Here is a 24,082-nt window from a genome sequence, read left to right on the forward strand (position 1 = left end):
CATCCGAAGTAGTGTAGTACACATTAGCATGTAATCAGACTATAGTACAGTTATGATATAATATAAGCATTTCAATTAATTGTCCTAAATTAAAGTTGACGTTAGTAATCTGCCTGAACAGTGCCATAAAATATAATCGACCTAATCCTCCCAATTCCTGTGTTGTCCCATCCTGCAATAAGCTTTTGTTGTTGTCAACTTTAGCCTAATTATATTGATTGGTGTTTTTACTGAGTTTTGACTGACATATAGTTTGTTTATTGACGAATGCTTGTAAGTTTTTTTCTCAAAATGAGATATACGTTCGCGATGAGGAAATAAGAGGGTGAGTACCTGCAAAAGGCACTCCAATGTTCAAATAAATAAGTGAGTATTAAATTTTGCAGAATGCAATGATAGAACGATTTTTTTATCATTCTCTTTATATTAAAGAGTGAGAAGTAATGATTGTATTCCCGAGTAAAGAAAGAAAATCATTCAAGTACAGGATTGTAAAAAATAGTAGGAAAGTAACGACATAAATAAGATCAGAAGCACTGTTAACGATCATCATAAATCAAAATTTTTTAATGTGCTTTTTCGGATCTCCCATGCTATCGTAGGGAGTCAACGTTAGCGGTAGGGTGAAGTTCTTATGTAACTTAAAATTCATAATGTTTGCCGTGAATGGCCCAACAGCATTGTCTAACTCGTCTTCATCATCATTTTATTGATTTTTCTCAGGTTGCTGAGTTTCAGAAACGTGTGTCGGATCAAAATTGTTTTCTTCATCCTCTGGTTGCTCATTGTGACCGTCGTTATACTCAATCCGAGCATTGGTTAGCTCGGCTATTTAATTTGCCATTTGTTGATTTTCTTTCGCCATACACCGATTAGTCTGTTGTAACTTTGTTACCATCCGGAGAAGTTCGGATGGTGTGGGAGGAGGTAAGTCAGCCATGATCAGAGAAGGAAATTTTTGGGCCTATAGAAAAAAGGGTTTTTATTTCGAGACCCCACAGTGGACGCCAATTATTCTTGCTGAGTTTTGACCAATGTATAGCTCGTCTACTGGTGAATGCTTGTAAGCTCTCCCTCAAGATGAGATATACGTCGGCGGCGAGGAAACAAGGGGGTGGGTACTTGCAAGAGGCACTCCAACTCTCAAGTAAATAAGTGAGTATTAAGCTTTGCAGAATGCAACGAAACGATCTTCTTACCATTTTCTTTATATCAGAGAGTGAGAAGTAACAATTGTATCCCCGAATAATGATATTATAGTCGGAGAGTAATAGCATATCTGACGTTTTGGTGCAGTTATTAATGGTCGATCTATAATGTCTATGGCCAAGTTATAACTTTATAACCGATGTATAACGGTCATATCAATTGGTATCAAGAGTAAGTGTCTCTAATTTGATTAAAAAATTAAAGAACATAGAAAAATGTGCGGTTTATATAAGCAATTTTTCAATAGAAGTGGCAACACTACTCGATCTTGCGGGTATCTATCTCGCCCCCGTGTGAGGCAGAGTCTTGAGCGGGACGGGCTGGGGTCAGGTTTAGATAATATCCGTTTCTACTCGTCCCGGTATATATATATATATATATATATATATATATATATATATATATATATATAAAATTAGTAAAATAATTAATAATATTGTATCATACTTAAATTTTTATCTTAATTTATGTTATATATGTGATGATTGTTATATAAATTTTAAAATTTAATTTTGTTTGTTGAATTTTAATAATTATAGGGATGGGTTAGGGGCGAGATAAATACCCACGTAAACGGCTTAAAATTCAACATTTTACTATCTGCGAATAGTAGTGGAATGAGTTCTATACAAATTATTGTAGAGCGGGACGGAGTCGGATAGGACAAAAACTCGCCTCTATCTACTTTATTGTCACCCCTATTTTCCAAGAAGAGAAGAGGTAGAACACTAGAAGAAGAGCGAAAAACTTTTAAATCAAAGCAAACGAGAGAGTAATTATTTAATTATATAAAATTATTTTTACTTAAAGATTTTAAAAATTATTAAATAATAATTTAATTAAATATATCATATTTATCGTTTTTCATTTATCATATTTGTAGATAGCTTCATGTGAGTACACCTTAATGTAAATAATTTTTATTGTTATTAAAGTTTTAAATTTTAAAACCCCGTATTTTTTTTTTTAACTAATTCCTTTATAAAAAGAATGAAAATGTATAGAAAATTAATTTTTATATAAGTCAATATTAACTAAGGTTTTTTAGTGTTAAAATTATTTTTGTAACCTTCATTCTTTAGAAAATTTAGAAATCAAAATTTATAATTTATGACTTAAAATTTAGAGTTTAAAATGTATCATAATAATAAGTGGTTAAAAACAACGAGATGTAATATTACATTAGTACATAAATTAATTTTGAAAAAAAGAAGAAAAAAGAGATGAGAAAAGATATTATGAATAAAAAAATATAAAAAATAACAAAATTGAAATTGACTACCAAAAATTAATTAATTATACACATATATAAATTTTTAGACAATAATTTTTTTTATACATAAAATTAAAGTCCATTTTGCAGCTACTAGCTAGGTACCTCCTGATCATCAATAATTTTATGCACTGAGTATGAAGTATAATAATACTCTTGATGATTAATATTAGATTAGATTATACATGGTGAATGATACATGAATGACAGCGCCATTTCTGGAATAAGTCACATCATTAATGTGTTTAATCGCCTATTAAGAACAAATTGGAGAAAACGTTCGGTTGTTGGCTTCTCCCCTGGTCCCAATCCCAAGTCTCAACACCTTACTTTGATATTTTCGGCTACCATGAATTAAAAAATAAGACATACATAGAAGCAGCCAAACTAACTTTCACAACATTTAGCCTTGCATTGTATGCCATTGTCATTATGCATGATACCTTCCTAGCATATGCCCATTATTTAATTAATACATTGGATCGAGAAGGCTCTGCCAGTAATTATTTAATATATTATTGAATCATGCATCATGCATGACGAGGATACAATCACTTAGATGCCCAAATTGCTTTAATTAAATTAGAGAAATATATGGAAACATCAGATTTTATTATTTTTATTATTATTTAGTCATCAATTTAAGTTTTAAATATAGTTTTTCTGATCGAATAATCTAACAACATATTAAAAACGAACCTAAGCGTAAAAAAAAAAAGGGCATTTGCTTCTACAAAGATTAAAAAAAAAATACTAATAATTATATATAAATGTATATATTTATCCCTGGTTATATTACGTTTTTTTTTTCTAATATAAAATATAAATTATTTTTTTTTGTATTTTATATTAAAAAATATTTTGTTAAATTTAACTTACAATAATAATTATTTAGTTAAATTTGATTTAATATAAAAATTAAAAATAAATAAATAAATCAACTTATAAAAATAGTGATAATTAATTTCATAATACTAACTATTTAGTTAATAATTAAATTAAAACTTAATTTCCTAAGTAAATACAACTTAAATTATTAGTAATTTTTTTAAAAATTATTTAAAATAAAAACGTATTATCTATATATTAATATATTGTACTAATATTCTTTATTAAAATGGTCTTGAATATAGTAACTACTTTAGTTAAAAAATTTATTTATACCATAAATACTATAATAAGTGAATTTCACAAATTGAATAAGAGATAGTGAATAATTAAATAATTTTTTAAAAACATATAGAAAAATAATATTTAATCATATTAAAAAATTGTTATAAATGATGTTCAATAGTTCGTTGAGTTGGTCGGATGTGAGGTGTTGAGTGGTAGATCGAGACCTGAATGCTGGCTTTGAGCGAGGGGTTGCGCCGGTGAGTCGTCGGTTGGTCGACGGCGGAGCCACCTTCAAAGACATTCTAATGCTTATATTAGCGTCCGTACGATGAGGCGGCTAGGGTTTTAGGGTAATGATGAAGTACATGGGGAGAGGGGTAGGTCCCTCTTTTTTATCCCCATCCATTCGGGTGGGCCTTCCTTCTACAAGGGCCCAGGCCTTTAGAAACTTCCGCCAGCTGTCGAGTTCTTCCTGGAGATACTTGGGTCCTGTGGAAGCCGTCTGGCCGTACGGATGGGTTGCGAGTCCACTTGATGGAGCCCTGTCCCTTGTTGGGCTGGGTCAGAACAGTGTCCCCAATGCGTCAAGGCGTGAGCCTCACGACTGGCGTATTCGCCTACTCGTATCTTCCTAAGGGTAATCTCTACTTAACACGGTATCATCGGTGAGGGTCTGGGCTTCTGGTGCTTTCCCCACGTGTGTGTTTGCCCCAGCTCCCGTTTCAAGGGTGCCCCTTCGATTATCGCGACAGGGCATTAAATGCATTTTAGTGTGATTTAAAAGAACACAAAAAGGTCATTTTTGTCCCTGACCTTTCGCACTTCTTCTTCTACGGTTACAGTTACCACCTTTGCTTTACATTACCATCTCTATTCTTTCTTTCCTTTTTCACAACTACCACCACCACTCATCCCCGTCTTTCGTCTTTATTTTCGCGATCGCCATCCTTCATCCTGCTTGTGAAATTGGCTCTGCCACCGCAAGGGACCAGGCATTTTCTGCCTCCAACATCTTTGTACGCCGCAAACACTAGTAAGTGACCATTTACTCACCATTTTTGTTTATTCCAAGCCATTGCTGCCCTGGTTCTCCTTACTGTTGCTTTTTTCAAACCAAACTGGAATACGCTAGGTAGCTTTTTAGGGGGGGTGCCATAGGTGTCCTTTGAGTAGTTTAGGTTAGGGTGGTTTAGTGTAAGATAACTTAGTTTTAGACTAGCATATACCTTCAGCATTGCGATTAACTTAAGTGGTGCTCCCACTTTAGGTATGGCGATGCGACCTCACGGGATGGCTCCCCCTCTGCCTAAGCCCATGAACCGTTATATGTGGTGTACATCCAACGTGATCAGTACTTCGTCACAAGTGACCGCGGAGGACCTGCAGAAGCTCCGTGACTCAGGAGCGATATGCAGAGGCGGTCCCAAGAAGGTGAACTACGAACTTTTGGTTCTGGAGCCCGGGAAATGCATTTGTCAACTTAACCTCAATTTCCCCCGTGTCCCTGATTGGATGTAGGTGTACAAGCCTGTGTTTACTGTTATGGGCGTTCGCCTTCCCTTTTGCCCATTTGTCTTGACTCTTTTAAATCGGTGTGACATTGCTCCCTCTCAGCTTCACCCGAACAGTTAGGCTACTATCCAGTGCTTCGAAATGGTTTGTGAGTACCTAGAACTCCTGGCTACCATAGAAGTCTTCCTCTTCTTTTTCCTCCTCACAAATCGCTCCCGAGAGGGTAAGCACAAAAATGGGTATCTTTCTTTCCGAGCTATACAAAATCGAAGGATCTTCAGCCTCTTTGAAGATTCCTTCCACGATTTCAAAGAAACTTTTTTCAGAGTAAGACCAGTTCGAGGTTGCCATCCCTTTTGGCTTACCCTTGAAGGGGAGATGCGTATTCCGACCTACTGGAGTTTCGGCGCTGGCTCCACCTATTTAATTAAGGTGACTTATAAGGGTATAGGTTGGCAAAACCAACAGATAATTGACATTTTGCTGGCCATGATCGGCTCTAATCCTCTTAATCCCCATCTTCTTATGTGCGACTGGGACGCCGGTCGAGACTGTGTGGGTGAATGTAGGATACTTGTTCCTTTTATTATTCTTTCTGTTTTCCCGACCTTTTTACTCTTGTTTAATAACTTGGTAACATGTTGGTTTTTCTTTGGTTGCGATGGCAAGTGTGAACACTACTCTCATCCGCTTGATGACCCATTTCTTCCCTGATGGGGATGACGATGCCCCTGGTTCTCCCGAGGCCGGGGTGGAGGCTCCCCAAAACGAGGAGTTGGTGTTGGGTTTTTGGGCTCCCTTCCTGTGTGGAGAAAAAGTCTAAATGCTAGTATCCAAACCCATGAATAGTTGAAGTGGCTGAAGTGAGTTAGGGTTGAGTGAGAGAGGTCATTTTGAAAGGAGAACACCAAACACTAGAGAGAAAAGAAGAGAGAAAGTTATTTTCGCACATACACAAAGCTGTCTCTGTAAATTGGTCACTGCAGATTTGTTAACCGTTGGATCGAGCTCAAATTTGGACAGTGTGTGCTCCACATCTGGTTCTTTGATTTCACCGTTCGGAGCTTCGATTAGATGTCTGTAGCGAGAGATATTGGCCAAGCACAGTAGCTCTAGTTTTGTGGTATTTTCATCTTCTTGTTCTTGTTTTGAAAGCTTTGAAGCTTGGGTTGTTTGGCTTGTTGTATGCACATTTTGTGCAGTAATTTGTGACTCTCTTGTACCCTATTTTTTTTTATCATAGTAAATCTATTTCCTGGTCTTGGTGAGTCGTGATTTTTACTTCTCTCATTGAGGAGGTTTTCCACGTTAAAAATCTTGGTGTGTTAGCTTGTCTCTAATTTCTGGTTTATGTGATTTTTTCGTTGCTATTGGATATTATTGTGCTGGTGTTAATACTTGTTGTGAGTAGATATTGTTACTCCTCTAATTCTTGCAAGTAGGGAATTGTGTGTTTTATTCCTATCAATTGGCATCAGAGCTCAGTTTTGGGTATTTGGTTATAACTTGCTTGAAAGATGGAGGCAAATAATTCTACTAGGATTATAAGTTTGAATGGCACTAATTACCATCTATGGAAGGGCAAAATGAAAGATTTGTTATTTGTAAAAAATCTACATTTACTCATATTTTTTACTCAAAAACCAGAATGGGTGGATAATAATGTTTACAATTATATTGCTAACGAGACTCATACTAGGACTTTGTGGAATCAAATTGAATCCTTGTACGCTTCCAAGTCTGGCAATAATAAATTGTACTTATTGAATATGTTAATGAATTTGAGATACAAGGAGGGTCACAAGTATTAGATCACTTGAATGAATTTCAAGGGGCTCTGGATCAGTTGTCAAGTTTGGGAATCAAGTTTGAAGATGAGGTTCAAGGATTGTGGTTGCTAAATACTCAACCAGATTCTTGGGAGACATTTCGTATCTCTCTTACTAATTCTGCTCCGAATGGTAATGTGAGCATGCAACTTATTAAAGGTGGCATTTTAAATGAAGAGATGAGAAGGAAGATGCAGAATTCTTCGTCATACTCTGAAATGTTAGTCACTGAAACCAGGAGGAGAAATCAGAATAGAATTCAAAAGGGTAGAGGTAAAATCAGAAGCAAATCCAAGGAAAGATACAAGAATGTTGAGTGTCACTACTGTCACAAAATGGGTCATGTTAAAAAATATTGCTATCTTTAGAAAAAGGAAAACAAAGGTAAGCAAGAAAAGAAGGATGATAGTGGTAATGATCATGTATCTTCTATTTCAGATGATCTTCTTACTATTGATATTGCTGATTATGAGTACAAGGTCAATCTTGTTTCTGATGATGAGTTCAGCTGGGTAATTGATAGTGATGCCCAAGGTTCTGAGAACCGGACCGGTCATCAAACTGCTTTGGTCACTGGTTCACTGGTTTATTGGTCCAACCGGTTCAATCGGTGATTCAACCGAAAAACTGTTTTAGAATAAAATAATAAATAAACATCCTAAAATATAATTATAGTCTAATATAAAACTTAAAATATCTTCCAAATTTAAAATACTACATGAAATATTATCAACCAAATCCATATGATCTTATCAAACTACAAATTCAAATGTTAAATAGTAAAAAAAATATTTAAATATTAAATGTCAACATGAAAAATTTGTTTTAGTGTGTTAAACTATTTTGTAGATAATTTAAAGTGACAATAAGCTAATAAAATGGCACTCTAACTAAAATGTTACTAACAAGACAACCACTCAGGAACTAAGTAAAATATCCCAGCAGTGTAATATACTCGTACTCATAAAAGTGGCAGCCATTTTGTCTATTATCAACATACAATATTTTCAAACACTAGCAACTAATTGAGATAATTCATAATTTCTAACCCATAAAAGAATGATGACAGGAACCACAACACTAGGTGGAATAATAAACACAACCCATTTTTTGCTTGAAATGTAAAGCTTGGAAAATGGATTAGATTTCTTCACTGTGAATTTAAAAATAGAAAGTAGGACTACGAAACTGGAAGTACATAAAATATATATGACTTTAGTGAGGCCTTACCAAGATTGAAGTTTGAAGTTTGTTGCTTGATCGCCGGATTGGCGGTTACTTCCACATAGTCGTGAGGGGGAGATTTATTTGTTGGGTTTTTGGGTTTCCTTTCTATGTGGAGAAAAAGCCCAAATGCTAGTATCCAAACCCATGAATAGTTGAAGTGACTAAGGTGAGTTAGGGTTGAGTGAGAGAGGTCATTTTGAAAGGAGAACACCAAACACTAGAGAGAAAAGAAGAGAGAAAGTTATTTTCGCACATACACAAAGCTGTCTCTGTAAATTGGTTGTTGTAGATTCGTTAACCGTTGGATTGAGCTCAAATTTGGACAGTGTGTTCTAGAAATCTGGTTCTTTGTTTTCACTGTTTGGATCTTCAATTCCATGTCTGTATCTGGAGATATTTGGCTATGCACAGTAGCTTTGATTTTGTGGTATTTTCATCTTCTTGTTCTTGTTTTGAAAGCTTTGAAGCTTTGGTTGTTTGGCTTGTTGTATGCACATTTTGTGCAGTAATTTGTGACTCTCTTGTACCCTATTTTTTTATCATAGTAAAGCTATTTCCTGGTCTTGGTGAGTCGTGGTTTTTACTTCTCTCATTGAGGAGGTTTTCCACGTTAAAAATCTTGGTGTGTTAGCTTGTCTCTAATTTCTGGTTTATGTGATTTTTTTGCTACTATTGGATATTATTGTGCTGGTGTTAATACTTGTTGTGAGTAGATATTGTTACTCCTCTAATTCTTGCAAGTAGAGAATTGTGTATTTTATTCCTATCAATTGGCATCAGAGCTCAATTTTGGGTATTTGGTTATAACTTGCTTGAAAGATGGAGGCAAATAATTCTACTAGGATGATAAGTTTGAATGGCACTAATTACCATCTATGGAAGGGTAAAATAAAAGATTTGTTGTTTGTAAAAAATCTACATTTACCCGTATTTTTTACACAAAAACCAGAATCTAAAACGGATGAAGAATGGGAGTTTGAATACCAATAAGTTTGTGGTTTTATTAGGCAATGGGTGGATGATAATGTTTACAATCACATTGCTAACGAGACTCATGCTAGGACTTTGTGGAATCAAATTGAATCCTTGTATGCTTCCAAGTCTGGCAATAATAAATTGTACTTGTTGAATATGTTGATGAATTTGAGATACAAGGAGGGTCACAAGTATTAGATCACTTGAATGAATTTCAAGGGGCTCTGGATCAGTTGTCAAGCATGGGAATCAAGTTTGAAGATGAGGTTCAAGGATTGTGGTTGCTAAATACTCAACCAGATTCTTGGGAGACATTTCGTATCTCTCTTACTAATTTGTGACTCTCTTGTACCCTATTTTTTTTTTATCATAGTGAAGCTACTTCCTGGTCTTGGTGACTCGTGATTTTTACTTCTCTCATTGAGGAGGTTTTTCATGTTAAAAATCTTGGTGTGTTAGCTTGTCTCTAATTTTTGGTTTATGTGATTCTTTCGCTTCTATTGGGTATTATTATGCTGGTGTTAATACTTGTTGTGAGTAGATATTGTTGTTTCTCTAATTCTCACAAGTAGTGAATTGTGTGTTTTATTCTTATTAGTTGGGAGTCCAACCTGAGCCCTAACCCGAACCCCAACCTGGTCATAGTGCTATCGGGGAGGCCGAGCAAGAGAAAGGGGCTATGGTTGGGCTCTCATCAGGAGCTAGGATGGGGGATGATGATATATTGGAAATCCCCAACCTGAAGAAAAAGAAAGCTGGGTCCAGCCTAAGGTAACACCTCTCCGTCATGGAGAAACATTTTGATGTAGAAGCCTTTATTGATTCTCAACTGCTGCCGCATACTGAAAACTTCTTTCGCGATGAAGACCTGGTGGCCCAGGACAAATGGACTTATCAAAGTCTTCTTTGGGCAACTGTTATTGCGAGAAAAGTAGATCCGGTCTTGGCCCAATGCCAGATTCTAGACGGAAAGTATAGGTTGGCTTAGCATGAGATTTCCAAGTTGAAGGATGAGGGAGAGACAATGGAAACGAAGCTGGCAGATGCTGAGAAGCAACTGAAGGAGGCAGGCGAGGAAATCCAACGACTGACTGAATGAGATACTAGCCTCCTAAAGCAAATTAATGATGCTCAAGGTCGGGCCGCTGCAACAGAGGATCGGGTGAAAGTGCTTGAGAAGGAGATGGATAAGGCCGTGAAATTGGCAGATTCTGCTTGTCTTAAGGCAATCAACATGCAGAAAAAGAACAAGAAATTATAAAGGATACCCGGGATGCCATTCCTGCTACCGAGGAGGTGATGAAGGCCCAGGTTCTGCTGCTTGCTCCCGATTTCTACATCGCTGCTATTAGAGATTTCAAGATGATCTAGGATGGCAAATTTTTTGATATGGAGAGGAAGTAGTTGTCTTTGTTTCTGTGGTTAAACTCTCCTTTTTTGCTGTAATTTGAACTTTTTAGCTGTTTTTGTGTTGTTGGGCTGATTTACTGCCCTGTTGGTGCGGATTTTTGGAATATCCATAACTAAATCGGCAAGTGCACTTGGTCGTCCAAGTAATAACTCAGGTAAGTGAGGGTCGATCCCACGAGGACTGAGGAACTGAGCAACAATATTCAATTGATGGGCTTAGTTAGGCGAGCAGAAAAGGTTGTTTGGGTGGGTTTTGAAAGCATTAAACAATAAATCAAGAGTAAAGAAAGCAAGTAAGTGCGTTTGGTGTATAAATCAATGAGAAAAATAGTTAAGATATCGGAGATGTTTATTTTTTTGGATTAAGGTTTCTTACCAACTATTTTAATAATGCAAGATTTATTTCATGGCAAACTGTAATTAACTAAACCCTAATCTCTTAGTGATTTAGTTTCCTCTAAACTTCATCAACTACCAATCTCTTGGTCACTTGATTAAAACAGAAGAATAATAGTCTTAATCCATAGAAATAAACAGAGCTCCTAACCTTAATCAAGAAGGATTAGTGACTCATGGCTTACAGAAGAAAACTAGGATTCTGAAAAGTGCGGAAGAGCCAAGATCTGAAGGTCCGAAGATCACCCTTAAAGGGTGAATCTTTTCCCTTCTATATCTAATCTAATTTGATTTAAAAATAAAATAAAATATTAAATCCTAAAACTAAAAGATATTGTTTGTAAATAAAAGTTACAAAAAAAAAATAAAAGATAACTAATAGAAACTAAATCCACTAAAGATGCTCTAAAAGAGTGGGCTTCAACTCGGGCTGCCTGGCACTAAACGCCAGGTGGGCGTTTAGTGCCCATAAGGGGGCAGAAACGTCCCTGGTTGTGAAGCTTGCTGGCGCTAAACTCTACCTTGGCGTTTAGCGCCCAAAGGGGGTGCTTCAACTTTCCTCTTTTTAACTCAAAACTCTGCCAACTTGCTCCGAATTTCACCTGAAATCACAAAAATACCAGAAAAACTCAAAGTAGCATCCAAAGGGGGACTTTTGCATTAAAATAATATAAAACTTAATAATTTCTAACTAAAAACAACTAGAAACTAAAGGGAAAAAGGGTACAAGATGCTCACGCATCATAACACCAAACTTAAACTGTTGTTTGTCCTCAAGCAACTAAAACAGTATAGGGCAAAGAAAAAAAAAGAGAAAAACACTCAAGCCTTGAGTGTTTCTTTAAGCTCATGTCTAAGTACTGAGTGGGGCTAATGACACTCTAACTTTGAATAGGTTTGGCATCTCACTATCCTTTGAAGTTCAGAAGTATTGATAACCTTCAGTTCTAGAACTCGGATGATATTATGGATTCTCTTCTTTATGCTCTAGATCCTTGAACACAACTGTTTCTTCTCTTTTCTTGGTGCTTTGCACCTTGAGCCTAGCCATAACTTTAAGTGTTTTGTTTTCAAGCTTAACTTGATACAAAAACAAAACAAGCACTTAACTGAGGAACTCCTTGAATTCTAATTTTTCTTTTAATTTCTCTCAGTCAGTGGTGCTCAGAGCCTTTGGCATACTCTGTACTTGCATTTGGTCACAACTCTTAGTGTTTTGTCTCAAGGGTTACTTGACACATTCCACCACAAGCATATGGTTAGGAAAAACCACTCTTTTGAGTTTTAGATTAATTTTGACCCTCCTAACCATTGATGCACAGAGCTTTGAACCTTTTTCTCTTTTAAACTTATTTTTCTCTTTGTTGTCTTTTTGCTTCAAGGATCAATGTTTTACTCAATTAGAGAATTCATAATACTTCTCTAAGTTGTTGTACCTTAAGAACCAACATTCTTAACTTCAAGATCAAATATGCACTGTTTATTCATACATTCAGGAATTAAAGAACATGCCCCCACATCAAAGTAACTAGAAAAACTCATAATATATAACTCAAGCCTCATGCATTTTGTTATTTCTTTTCCTTTCAAATTTTTCTTTAAACTCAGTGAGCAATACATGAGACATCTTTTAGAGAAAACATAAGATAACAAAATAATTAACTAAACTAGAAAGACACAAAAGACTCTGACAATCATGCAAAGACTCAAATATACCTCTGACAACTAAATTTTTAAAAAATTTAAGACCAGTCTAATATAACAGTCTAGCTATATATTCAAGTAATTTTGACAACCAAGTCCAACTAAATTGCCTTAAACTCAACAAAAATTACTTTTATTACACAAGTGTGTACACAACGCATTTCAATAATGCAAACATGTCCTTCTTCGTCTTCGTCTTCATCTTTGCATTCTTCCTTCTTCTTTGCTTTCCTCCTTCTTCGTCTTTGCATTCCTTCTTCTTCTTCGTGTTCTTCCTTTTTTTTTCTTCACCTTCCTCCTTCTTATTCTTATTCACGTGTTTTCTCTCGATCGTCATTTTTTTTATTGCTGCTATTGTTGTTGCATTTTTCTTTTCCTCCTTTTAATTGATATCATTTGAATCCAGAAATGAATTCGATATATTTTTGTTGATAATTGAGTCTTTTTGACAGCTTGATCAAAATTGAATTGATTTCAGTTCATTTGTGAATTAATTGAAGTTCACTTGATGCTACTTATAAGTATTGACCAAATTTTTTATTCCTTAAGTAATTTCGGTTCATTTCTTAGTTTAATTGAAGTTCATTTGGATCCAGAAATAAATTGTATATATTTTTGTTGATGATTGAGTCTTTTTTACTGCTTGTTCAAAATTGAACTAATTTTGGTTCATTTGTGTGTTAATTGATGTTCACCTGATGCTGATAAGTATTGAGCAAATTTTTTATTCCTTAAGTAATTTCGGTTCATTTCTTAGTTTATTTGAGGTTCATTTGGATCCAGAAATGAATTCGATGTGTTTTTGTTGATGATTGAGTCCTTTTTACTGCTTGTTCAAAACTGAATTAATTGAATGGAATGGAGTAGAATCTAATGCAATTGAATAAAGTGATAATAAATAATTTCATTCTTCTTTGCTAAAAAATTTGGTGAATACTTACCAGCAGTATCAAGTGAACCTCAATTAGTACACAAATGAACCGAAATTAGTTCAGATTTGAACAAACAGTAAAAAAGACTCGATTATTAACAAAAACATATCGAATTCATTTTTGGATCCAAATGAACCTCAATTAAACTAAGAAATGAAACGAAATTACTTACAAAATAAAAAATTTGGTCAATACTTATCAGCAGCATCAAGTGAACCTCACTTAACACACAAATAAACCAAAATAAACTAAGAAATGAACTGAAATTATTTAATGATGGCATAGAGAAAATCAAAACCAATAAAGATATTTGCAAAATGTTAGTGTTATTGGTGATGACGCTAACGAAAGAGAAAGGTAACGAAAAAGGAAAAGAAAAAGAAAAAAACGCAACATCGAGAGAGAAGGAGGATGAGGAAGAGGAGAAGGAGGAGGGAAGAAGAGGAACCTGCTTGCGTAAATTTAGAAGAAAAAGAAAAAAAAGAAAAATTTTGCTATTTACATTAAAAGTGGGAACTTGTTTACATTTAAACGTCAGCTACGTATAAATAATGCGTGGATGTAAAAAAAAATTATAACAATTTAGTTGGACTTAATTAGTGAAATCACTTAAATGCAGAACATTATTGTTAATATAATATCTACAAAAGTTGATTAGGTCACACATTATACACAAATTACAAAATCATACAACCGATTTACATTAAAATAATAAGCACATATAAAACACTATAACAATCACGTAATATTAGTTTTCAAACAATTTATTTATGTGAGAACCCTTTTTTCAATTGAAACACGAGTTAATTAAAATAATATACCTGTCAATGTATGGGGTAATAAGGCTTTCTACAACCAATGATTGTGTTCACAGTTTTACTTTTTCGTTTTTTAGTATACTATCAAGAAAATGACGTTCGTACTTCATGCCTCTAACTCTAAAGTGAAAAATTGGACCGTATTACTAGAAAGGACAATTTTAGAAAGACCCAATACAATGAATACAATAAGATTTTAGGTAATTTGCTTTTCAGTATATTTATAGATCCATCAAGTATTGTTATAGATATCAACATAAATATGTCATTATTATCACAATTTATATATTGTAAATGATAAATATGATGAGATGTTCATGAAAAATAAACTTATAATCATAACAGCAGAGATGATACTTTGATATGAAAGACCCTAACCAAAGTTCATAAACTTGAGTACACGATTGGCCAATAAGATCAAATAGCATAGCAAATAAAGCTTCTGCCTCGTGTTATATATATATATATATACAGGAAGTTGACTATTAGCACTTGCATGTGTGTTACATAGTATAAGGCACACCATGCCATTGGATCAAAAACCTTTAGATCACACATGATGATCATATTTACACATATTTTCAAAATAGAAAAAGAACATATCTTTCTATTAGCTTAATTTTATCAAGTAAAAAGGTGTGTTTTTGTTTTTAGTGATTCCATTTCACTGTGAACCTTGTTAGGCAGAAGCATAATACAGCATGAATAATTTCCCTTCTAGAACTCCAAAACTGTAGTTTGGGAAGAAGCTGCAACAGAATAGCTTCTGGCATTTCCAAAAGAGAAACCAAACATGCCACAGGTATACTATATCTGGGGCTTACTACCTCGTGTAAGCAACAGGTTTTTCATCTCTCTGTAGCCATGAAACTCTTCCAATGCATCAGTTGTTGTTTTCCTTGTTGCTGAGAGCCCGGAAGACATCATGCTTGCTGGCACTGGTGCTTCTAGAGCCTGATTCATGTCTTGAATGTTGTTAGCATTCCAGGTTTCGGGGCGTGTGCTGTGTGACAAGTGTTCAGAAGTAGAGAAATCTTGCCGGAGAGGTGGTGCTTTCTTCAGCATACGTACAAGCGCACCAACAGCAGCATCCTGGGACTTTCTGATGGGAAGGAATCCTCCAGCTTCAAATGCCTCAGCCATATGACCATGATCAAATGATTCCGCCCTGGTTATGCACAAGGGTTCATGTTAACATCAGAAAAACAGAACTACGCCCGAGATATTTAGAGTCACCCACAACTTTAAAAAAGCCAAGGAAAACAACTCAGATTACATATTATATATTAGAAAATTTACAATTGTTTAAAATATGATTCATTGTCAGGAGATCATACATGACCTAGTAATTTGAGAGCCTACGAAAGTTAGGTTTTGAATGAAATATCGAATCTAATGACTGAATGGACACTGCTATGCACCCAAGGGAAGTGGAGAACCCACCCTCTAAACCTAGCAGTCAAGGAGAGGAAAGGGGGAAGAGGGGTGGGGACAACCCCCTTCCGGTCTCCCTGACTAGTAAATACCAAATACAGTATACAACACTACTCGAAGTGGTATTTTGCACTTCACACACTGTACTCAGTGATACATCACTAACCCTATTCCCAAGTCAGAAACCTTCGCAGGTAGTCTCAGACTTTTTACCAGTGGGCTAACTAATGGTACCAATCTCTCTCCCCCCCCCCCCCCCCCCCCAAAAAAAAAATGGTAGAACAGGGTGGATGCAACACACACACTTTTTATAGTGAATGAACAGGTTGGATGAACCAATGTTGAATTGAGTTATTTAAAAATGATGAGACACCATTAAAGGGAGAAAATCAGAACCAGAAAGCTGATTAATTCAAAATATACATATACCACAAGAATCTATTCTGGAATAGATAGCATTCAATACTGAATGCGGATTAAAAGAAACAATGTCAAAGATGAGACAGAATAAACAAGAACATACAGTGCATCTAAGTCATTTCAGTATCTACTCATTGATATATAATCTTAAAAATATGTGTACAATTTGAAGGAGCAAGTGGACAGATCAAGAGGAAAAGAAGATGCAAAGTTTTTCTCCACAAGCAGTGATGTTCACCAATTTATAATAATAACTACTTTTAATACTACTTTCTTTTTTCTTTTTTTTTCTCTCTTACCTATAATTCGATCTTTTCCATTTTAGCTCAATGGACAACAATTAGTTGAGCTCAAAATCATAGTTACCAAGCATGCAGTATGGATCCATGTACATCCTATGCTGTTCATACTGGTATTTGGATTGTCATTTTTCTAATGCTTATAACACAACTATTTAGGGAGGGAATCCAGCATCCAAAATACAGTGTGGGAACTACATTATGCAGGATTGTTGAGAGAACCCAAAATTCTGCTCAAATTTATTAGGTTGTTATGTATTATTACTTTATTAGTACTATGTTTCACATAGCATATACTTTGAAATCCAATCCACTGAGAACCTAATAGTATTACCCTAGACTTTCCTGGACCAAACATGACCTTCCAATTGCATGTAGTTCTCCTGCTCAATTGAGTTACCCTCGTTATATAGTGATTATGCTATTTTCTTTACAAATTCAAACAACATTATTGGAACCGTAAGCTACTTGACAAAGCAAATATCTTGTGTATGAGATTGGCAAATAAGGAAGCATAAATCTGAGCAAATTCACAAAGTACCTGCTGCCTGGATCTGTCAGATCATCATCATCGACGTCAAAGGGGCAAGAAAAATCAGTTTCATCAAAATCATCCTGATAAGACCTACTTGAGCTTTGTGGTGAACTGCAAGCTGATATCTTGATTCCAGAGTATTTCCGAGGTTCATCTTTTCCAAGAGGAAACAACTGCAAAAGGCATAGCGGCCTATTAACAAATCCAATATGTTCGAACCAACGAAAAAGTTCATATGGTTAGTATGCAGCATACCTTCTCAGCTGTTGCACCTGTTTGCATTGTGTTCACACCTCTATCGTTCTTAGAAACACACCTTAAACCTCTAAGTGGAGGAGTTGATGGCAAATTATGCCTGTTAGTGTTGGGGTATCCAGGGGAAATTGCAGCTTCAGCATTAGGTATGCTGACCGGAGCACTTTCAGATCGTAAAAGTGGTTTAGATGGTAATGACCCGGGATAGTATATTGAAGGTGATGGAGAGGGATAACACTCATCAAAACCTGAATTCTTCTTCTGAAACAAGGACATCTCAGTTGGATGAGGGGGCAAACTTGAAGGTGGTAAACGCCGAGAACTTGCATTAGATATAGACGTGTGAGATTCTGAATATGTTGGTGAAGGTGAATAAGTAATGGAAGGAGGTGAGGCTCGGTCGTGACTCCAACTATGTCGCCTCAAAAATGGCAATGACGAAGGAGAGCCATGTGATGGCAATCCAGACGGGTACCTCCTCAATGGATCTGGCAATGGACTGCCAACATAGTCAGTTATAACTTGCGGGGACAACGGAGTTGAAGGTTCAGAGCTCACATCCGATGCAGATGGGCGATACATCACCGAAAGGCACAGCCTACCAGAAGAAGCATCCACAGGGGTGAACCCAAATTTCATCATTTCTGCTTCCTCTTTACGGGTGAAGGGCTCACAAAAGGAAGATACCCGGTGAGCAAGAGTAAAGGGACGAATCTGTGCAGACGAATTTAGCTCTCTGAAAATTTTATAGGCAGGTAGAAGTCGAACAGTGGCATACAAGGACCTCAGAAGTAAAGTTGATTTCTTATACAAGGCATGCAAAGAAACATTACTTGACCTCCTAGTACCAGAACTAGAATCCCTTGTCTTCCTGCTCTCATACTGAACCACCCATCTCTCTACAATCTTTTCAGTGTTTGTGTCAAGTCCCAATTCTTCCTGATCGGTATTCCAGCTGAAAGGGTATCTTTCCTTGAGTGAAGAACTCCTAGGAAAAACCCTTTTGGGGGATAAACTCATGGGGTCCCAGCCAAGAGGCTTTTGCACTAAAATAACATCAATGACTATAAAGTCAAGATTGTTGCGGCGCAAGAGGTCAATGTTATCTATGGCGGCAGGGCAATCACGAAGAGCCAAATTGAACCATTTATCCCTGGGGCGCACGCTGGGGGAGGAGGAAGATGAGGAACATGGAGAGGAGATAGCTTGATCAAGACAGGAACTACGTGAGGAGACAGAAAGTGCCCTTGATTCAAGTATTATATGAATGCTTTTGGCAAAGAACTCTGTTATAATTTGTTCCATCTTTGCAGCTTCCGAGTGTGAGGATGCCATTGAATATGCACCCCACAAGATTAACACTACTACGTTGTTGGGGCAATTAAACAAACACAACAACGACAAAAAAACAGCAACACAGTTTTAAACACAATTATAAAATTTGAGAAAGCAATAATAAATAAATAAATTGCGAAAGAAAATAGAATTTACCTGAATCCTTGGCGACAAGAGAAGAGAAGAGTAGAGTAGAGTTTCCCCTTCCCTTATCTTGAATTGAATTTGGAAGAGAGAGTATTAAGGAGTGGACCCCTCTCTGAATACACTTTACTAGTTTTAGTTTACTTACTCCATCATCACACTTTCACTCTCACTCCCTTCTGTTTCTGTATTGTTTTGTGAATAATATTCAACGACCACATTCTAATTACAAGATAATAGTATAATACAGATAAATCTTGTCTTTTGGGATGTTCACAAGTCATAACAAATATCTAAATTAAAAAAAGATAAGATAAGAATCAATTAAAATTCGGTGAACAGAATAAACTAACGACTATTTTTATAATTAAAAATTATTAATTATATTCGGTTAAATTCTAATCAAATTTTAATAAAATTTCATATTTTCAGATTTTTAATTTTACTAGTTTAATAGTGGATCATAGATACATATATTTTGTCATTTTTTTTTTGAAAGTAGGAGCTCAACACAAAGTGGAGCGAGGACATAACTAAATAAAAATAAAATACAAAGCAGTAACCAACTAGACCTACTGATCTAACCCTTTGTCATCTCCGGCATTGCCATCAACAACTAAAGGGGTCAGCACCTAACCACTCAGTGTAGCTCTGAATAGACAAGTTGATAATCTCCTCAACTTCTTTTTCTTTATTCTGAAAAATTCTCCGGTTTCGTTCCAGCCAGATGTTCCATATAATGGCACAAAAGCACACCATCCAACTCTTGCGCTCCTCCTTTTTACTTGATGCCTCCGTCCAACTCTGGAAATGCTCCTTGACTGTACCCGGGTATATCCATTGCACGCCAACATGAGATATCCAAGCACACCAGACCTGCCAAGAGAAATTACAGCCAAGAAACAGGTGGTAATCATTTTCATCGCTTATTTTACATAAGGCACATAGAGAATCTTCTTGGCTAATAACCCCGAACCGACGCAATCTCTCCTTCGTATTGACCCTGCCAATCAAGCCAAACTAAACAAATAACTCCACCCTAGGAGGGACAAGTCCTTTCCAAATTGACCTAGTGAAGCTGTAGCTTGAGATATCCTCTGGAGCCATTTCTACCTGCAACACCTGCACAAATGAATTAGTAGAAAAAATACCCTGCTTATCATATTTCCACACAACTCTATCCTCTCTCCCAAGCGCAAGTTTAACTATTCTCAAGGTGTTATGAAGCTGGTTCACTAGATCCAACTCCCATTGGAACAGCTCACGCCTCCATTGAAAGTTTCATATCCAAGTTAACCCATCCCAGAACAAATATTATATAGCACAAATATTTTTTTCTACATTTTATGTGGAGATTCAGGGTGTTAAGGTATGTGAATATGTTTATAGTACAAGATAAGAATTAGGGGATTTTATGATTTAAGATACATGTTTAAGGTAATACAATATCTGCAAGTATGCTTGGTTCATAAATTTCAATGAGCAATGCATTGTTGTATTGCTGAAGGTAGTGTTTCTTGTACGTAGCTTTTGATAAGTGAAATTTACATCCTGTTTGAAAAAAAATTTATGATATAAAATTAAATTAAATTCTATCTAAAATTAAATTTTAATCAGAATTAAATTAAATTCTAGTATTTAGAATAAATTAGTAACACTATAGAATTAAATTAAATTTTAGTATTTGAAATGTTTATTAAATAAATTAAAATTTTATAATAGACAATTTTATTCTTTATTAATATAATATCATATTTAAATAATAAATATATTTATTTATTAAATTATATAAAATAATTAAAAAATTATATATTTTAACTAAAATTTTCTTTCACTAAAATTTGTTTACCTCTTTTATAAAAATAAAAATTAGATTAATCTAAAAATATTAAATTTAAAAAATATTATTAATTAAAAAAATTAAGTAATTTTTTTATGGTTGATTCTAACAATAAACCAACAACAAAAAATAAATACGAATTATCAAAAATTAATTTGTTGACATAACAAGAAAAAAAAACTAGTTATTAACAGCAAATTATAATAACTAATTCATGTTATTAAAATAGAATAAAATTATGTCACTCTTTGTTAGTATTATGATTGATACAATTTTACTTTAAATATCCAGAAGTAATGACAAATATTTGGTGTCATTAATCTAAGTTAAACACATAAAATCTATAGATGTGGATATTTTTTTTAGATATATATAATATAGACCTTCCAAAGAAATAGGTATATATTGAGTTGAAAAAAAAAAAAGTGAAAAAAATGAAGGTAGTGAAAAAAAGAAAGAGTGTGTTAAAGGAATTTTTTTTGAAATAAATTAAAAAAAAATATTTCGAAAAACATGTTATTTGAACTTTAATTTAATAGATATGTTTTTTTTTTTTAGGGCAAGTTCACTGCATCCCTACAAACTCCATTGTTTTAATAAAGTTCGCCTAATCCCGGCAAAATTCTATATTTTTATAGAGTTCGCCTTATTTTCCGTACAAATTTCACTACATATCTTCATAAATATCAGATTGGATGAGAAGAAATAACTATTATCATCATCCCTAGAGTATATAGAAATACACAAGAGTACACAGTAACACAGAAATAAGTCATATTTTTTTTGGAAAATAGTGATTTTTTTAATTTATAATAAAAAATTTTCTTATTAAATATAACTTATTCTAAGCTCAAAACAAGTAGCAGACATTATGACTAAGCCCTTATCTCTTTTGCTTTATAGCAAATTTAAGAGCAAACTTTGGTTGGCACAAAAGTCGAGTTAAGCCCCAAAATGGTCCCTGAGATTGGTGTCGTGCACTAAAATCGTCCCTGAGATCCCAATTGCACTAATTACGTCCCTGAGATTGAGAAAAGTGCACCATATTAGTCCCTGATCCATTTTCCCTTAATGACGTGATGACATGGCTGGATGACGTGGATGGTAAGTGACACGTGTCACTCCATGATTTGGCCACGTGTAATGATATGATGATGTGGTGACCAGTGACACGTGGCATGCTGACGTGGATAGTTGTGCCACATGTCACAATGTTATTTGGCCACGTGTCCGTTTGTGCCACGTGTCGCGACAGTATTCGTCCACGTGTCATCTATTATGTCATCGTTGTAAATGCACCAAATTAGTCCCTCACTTTGCATTAAGTGACTCATTTTAGTCCCTGAAATTGAATGTCGTGCACCAAACTAGTCCCTTCACCAATATTTTTTTATTTTTTTCTATAAATTCAAAATTCTTAATATTTTTGAATACATTAATTTCAATTCTATTTTTTCACATGTTATTCAAATAAAAGTGCTTTTATAAAATATTTTTTCTCTTGCGAATATCCTAACCGTCGACTTGGAGTTGACGTGAAGGTATTTCAAGCACCTTCACTACTATCTCCGACCTCTTTCAGTACTTTTATAAAATATTTTTTTTCTTTTGCAGATACCTCTAACCGACGTCTTGGAGTTGACGTGAAGGCATTTCAAGTTTCCCTCATTACCATCTCCGACCTCTTTTATTTATACTGCAAAGGTCGGAGATGATAGATTGATAGTGAGAGTGCTTGAAATACCTTCAATCTAGCTCATTTACACATAACGAAAACGTGTACTTCATAAGAATAAAAAATATATATTTTTTAATTATTGATTTCTTGTTAAAAGCACATGTTTTTTTATGAAAACAAAAAGTATCCAATCAATCATATAATTATTTTTTTATAATAACATACTTATATATTACAAAAATTACCAATGTTCAATTATTAAAAAAATTATATAATTGAAACTAAAATCTTACAAATTTTTATGAAAGCACTTGTATTTAAATGATATATGAAAAAATAGAATTGAAATTATTGCATCTAAGATATTGAAAATTTCAAATTTAAAAAAAATGAGAAAAAATTAGTGAAGGGACTAATTTGGTGCACGACATTCAATTTCAGGGACTAAAATGGGTCACTTAATGCAAAATGAGGGACTAATTTGGTGCATTTACAACGATGACATAATGGATGACACGTGGACGAATACTGTCGCGACACGTGGCACAAACGGACACGTGGTCAAATAACATTGTGACACGTGGCACAACTATCCACGTCAGCATGCCACGTGTCACTGGTCACCACATCATCATATCATTACATGTGGCCAAATCATGGAGTGACACGTGTCACTTACCATCCACGTCATCCAGCCATGTCATCACGTCGTTAAGGGAAAATAGTTCAGGGACTAATATGGTGCACTTTTCTCAATCTCAGGGACGTAATTGGTGCAATTGGGATCTCAGGGACGATTTTAGTGCACGACGCCAATATCAGGGACCATTTTAGGGCTTAACTCCACAAAAGTCTCTCTAAGTTGGGGGTGTGAGATATGTTAACTAGAGTTAGTTATCCTTGCCTATAAAATAGCAAGGTTGAATGCATAATTACGCAGAAAAAAAATTCTTTCAATAACACGTTTTTCAGTTACATCAAATTCTTTCTCATCTTTTTCTCTTTTTTTCTATTTCGCCTCTGCTTTCTTGTTCTCGATTTCTCACAAGCCTTACTCACTTTCTTCAACAAATCTCATGCTATTTTTTATTGGTATTAGTTAAATTCATTTTTGTAATTGTTTTATTCTTGAGGAACCATATGAGGTGAAAATCTTATGTAGAGTTTTGGAATAACGATGAGATTTCTAAACAACCATCAACTATAACCCCAAAAGAACTAGATTCCGTGAGCAATATAGAAAAAGAATGAAAGGAATATCCTATTGAGGTAATCAATATCATATTTGATCTTAGGAAGATATGCTCCTCAGACAATTAAACCCGCTTGGATCACATCTAGACAAATAGAAGCAGGTCGGCAGGCAATGTCACGAAAGGCGCCGAGGATATTAAAGAAGTCATGTTTGTTGTCTGTGTACTTTTGTGTACTCCAAGGTTGCGTTTGTTTACGGAGACAAGACACACAAAATTGTGTTTGATAGATGAGACATAGACACAGACAATATGTATTTGGACACAACTTATTTTTTATTTTTTCTTTCATTATTCTTGTTAATTTTTTATAATTATATTTTTTATTATTATAATTTTCGTCTCAAATTGTTTGAATGAAAAAAAATGAGAATAAATTAGATTTTTATAATTTGTTATAGTTTATCAACAAATAGGATACAAGAACATAAAATTTTGTGTCTCTGTCGTTTATGTCTTGTTCTCAAAAACAAACTTAGGTGACTTAG

General features: G+C 34.8%; 1 protein-coding gene across 2 annotated transcripts; it reads right to left on the bottom strand.

Moving 5' to 3' along the window:
* Nucleotides 1-14,805: 14,805 nt before the first annotated feature.
* On the bottom strand, nt 14,806-19,055 carry LOC112733142 (autophagy-related protein 13b). 2 transcript variants are annotated; one of them, XM_025782013.3, is made up of 4 exons: nt 18,836-19,055; nt 17,345-18,708; nt 17,096-17,262; nt 14,806-15,569 (listed from the first exon to the last, which is right to left on the bottom strand). In XM_025782013.3, the coding sequence occupies exons 2-4, from the start codon at nt 18,677-18,679 to the stop codon at nt 15,209-15,211; spliced, it is 1,863 nt and encodes a 620-aa protein (XP_025637798.1). In that variant the 5' UTR covers nt 18,680-18,708; nt 18,836-19,055; the 3' UTR covers nt 14,806-15,208. The 2 variants fall into 2 exon arrangements, with proteins under 2 accessions (XP_025637798.1, XP_072068537.1); XM_072212436.1 differs by having other exon boundaries at nt 17,345-18,705; nt 18,836-19,036.
* Nucleotides 19,056-24,082: the final 5,027 nt, after the last annotated feature.

This window comes from Arachis hypogaea, chromosome 13, assembly GCF_003086295.3.
Source record: "Arachis hypogaea cultivar Tifrunner chromosome 13, arahy.Tifrunner.gnm2.J5K5, whole genome shotgun sequence".
Taxonomy (NCBI): domain Eukaryota; kingdom Viridiplantae; phylum Streptophyta; class Magnoliopsida; order Fabales; family Fabaceae; genus Arachis; species Arachis hypogaea.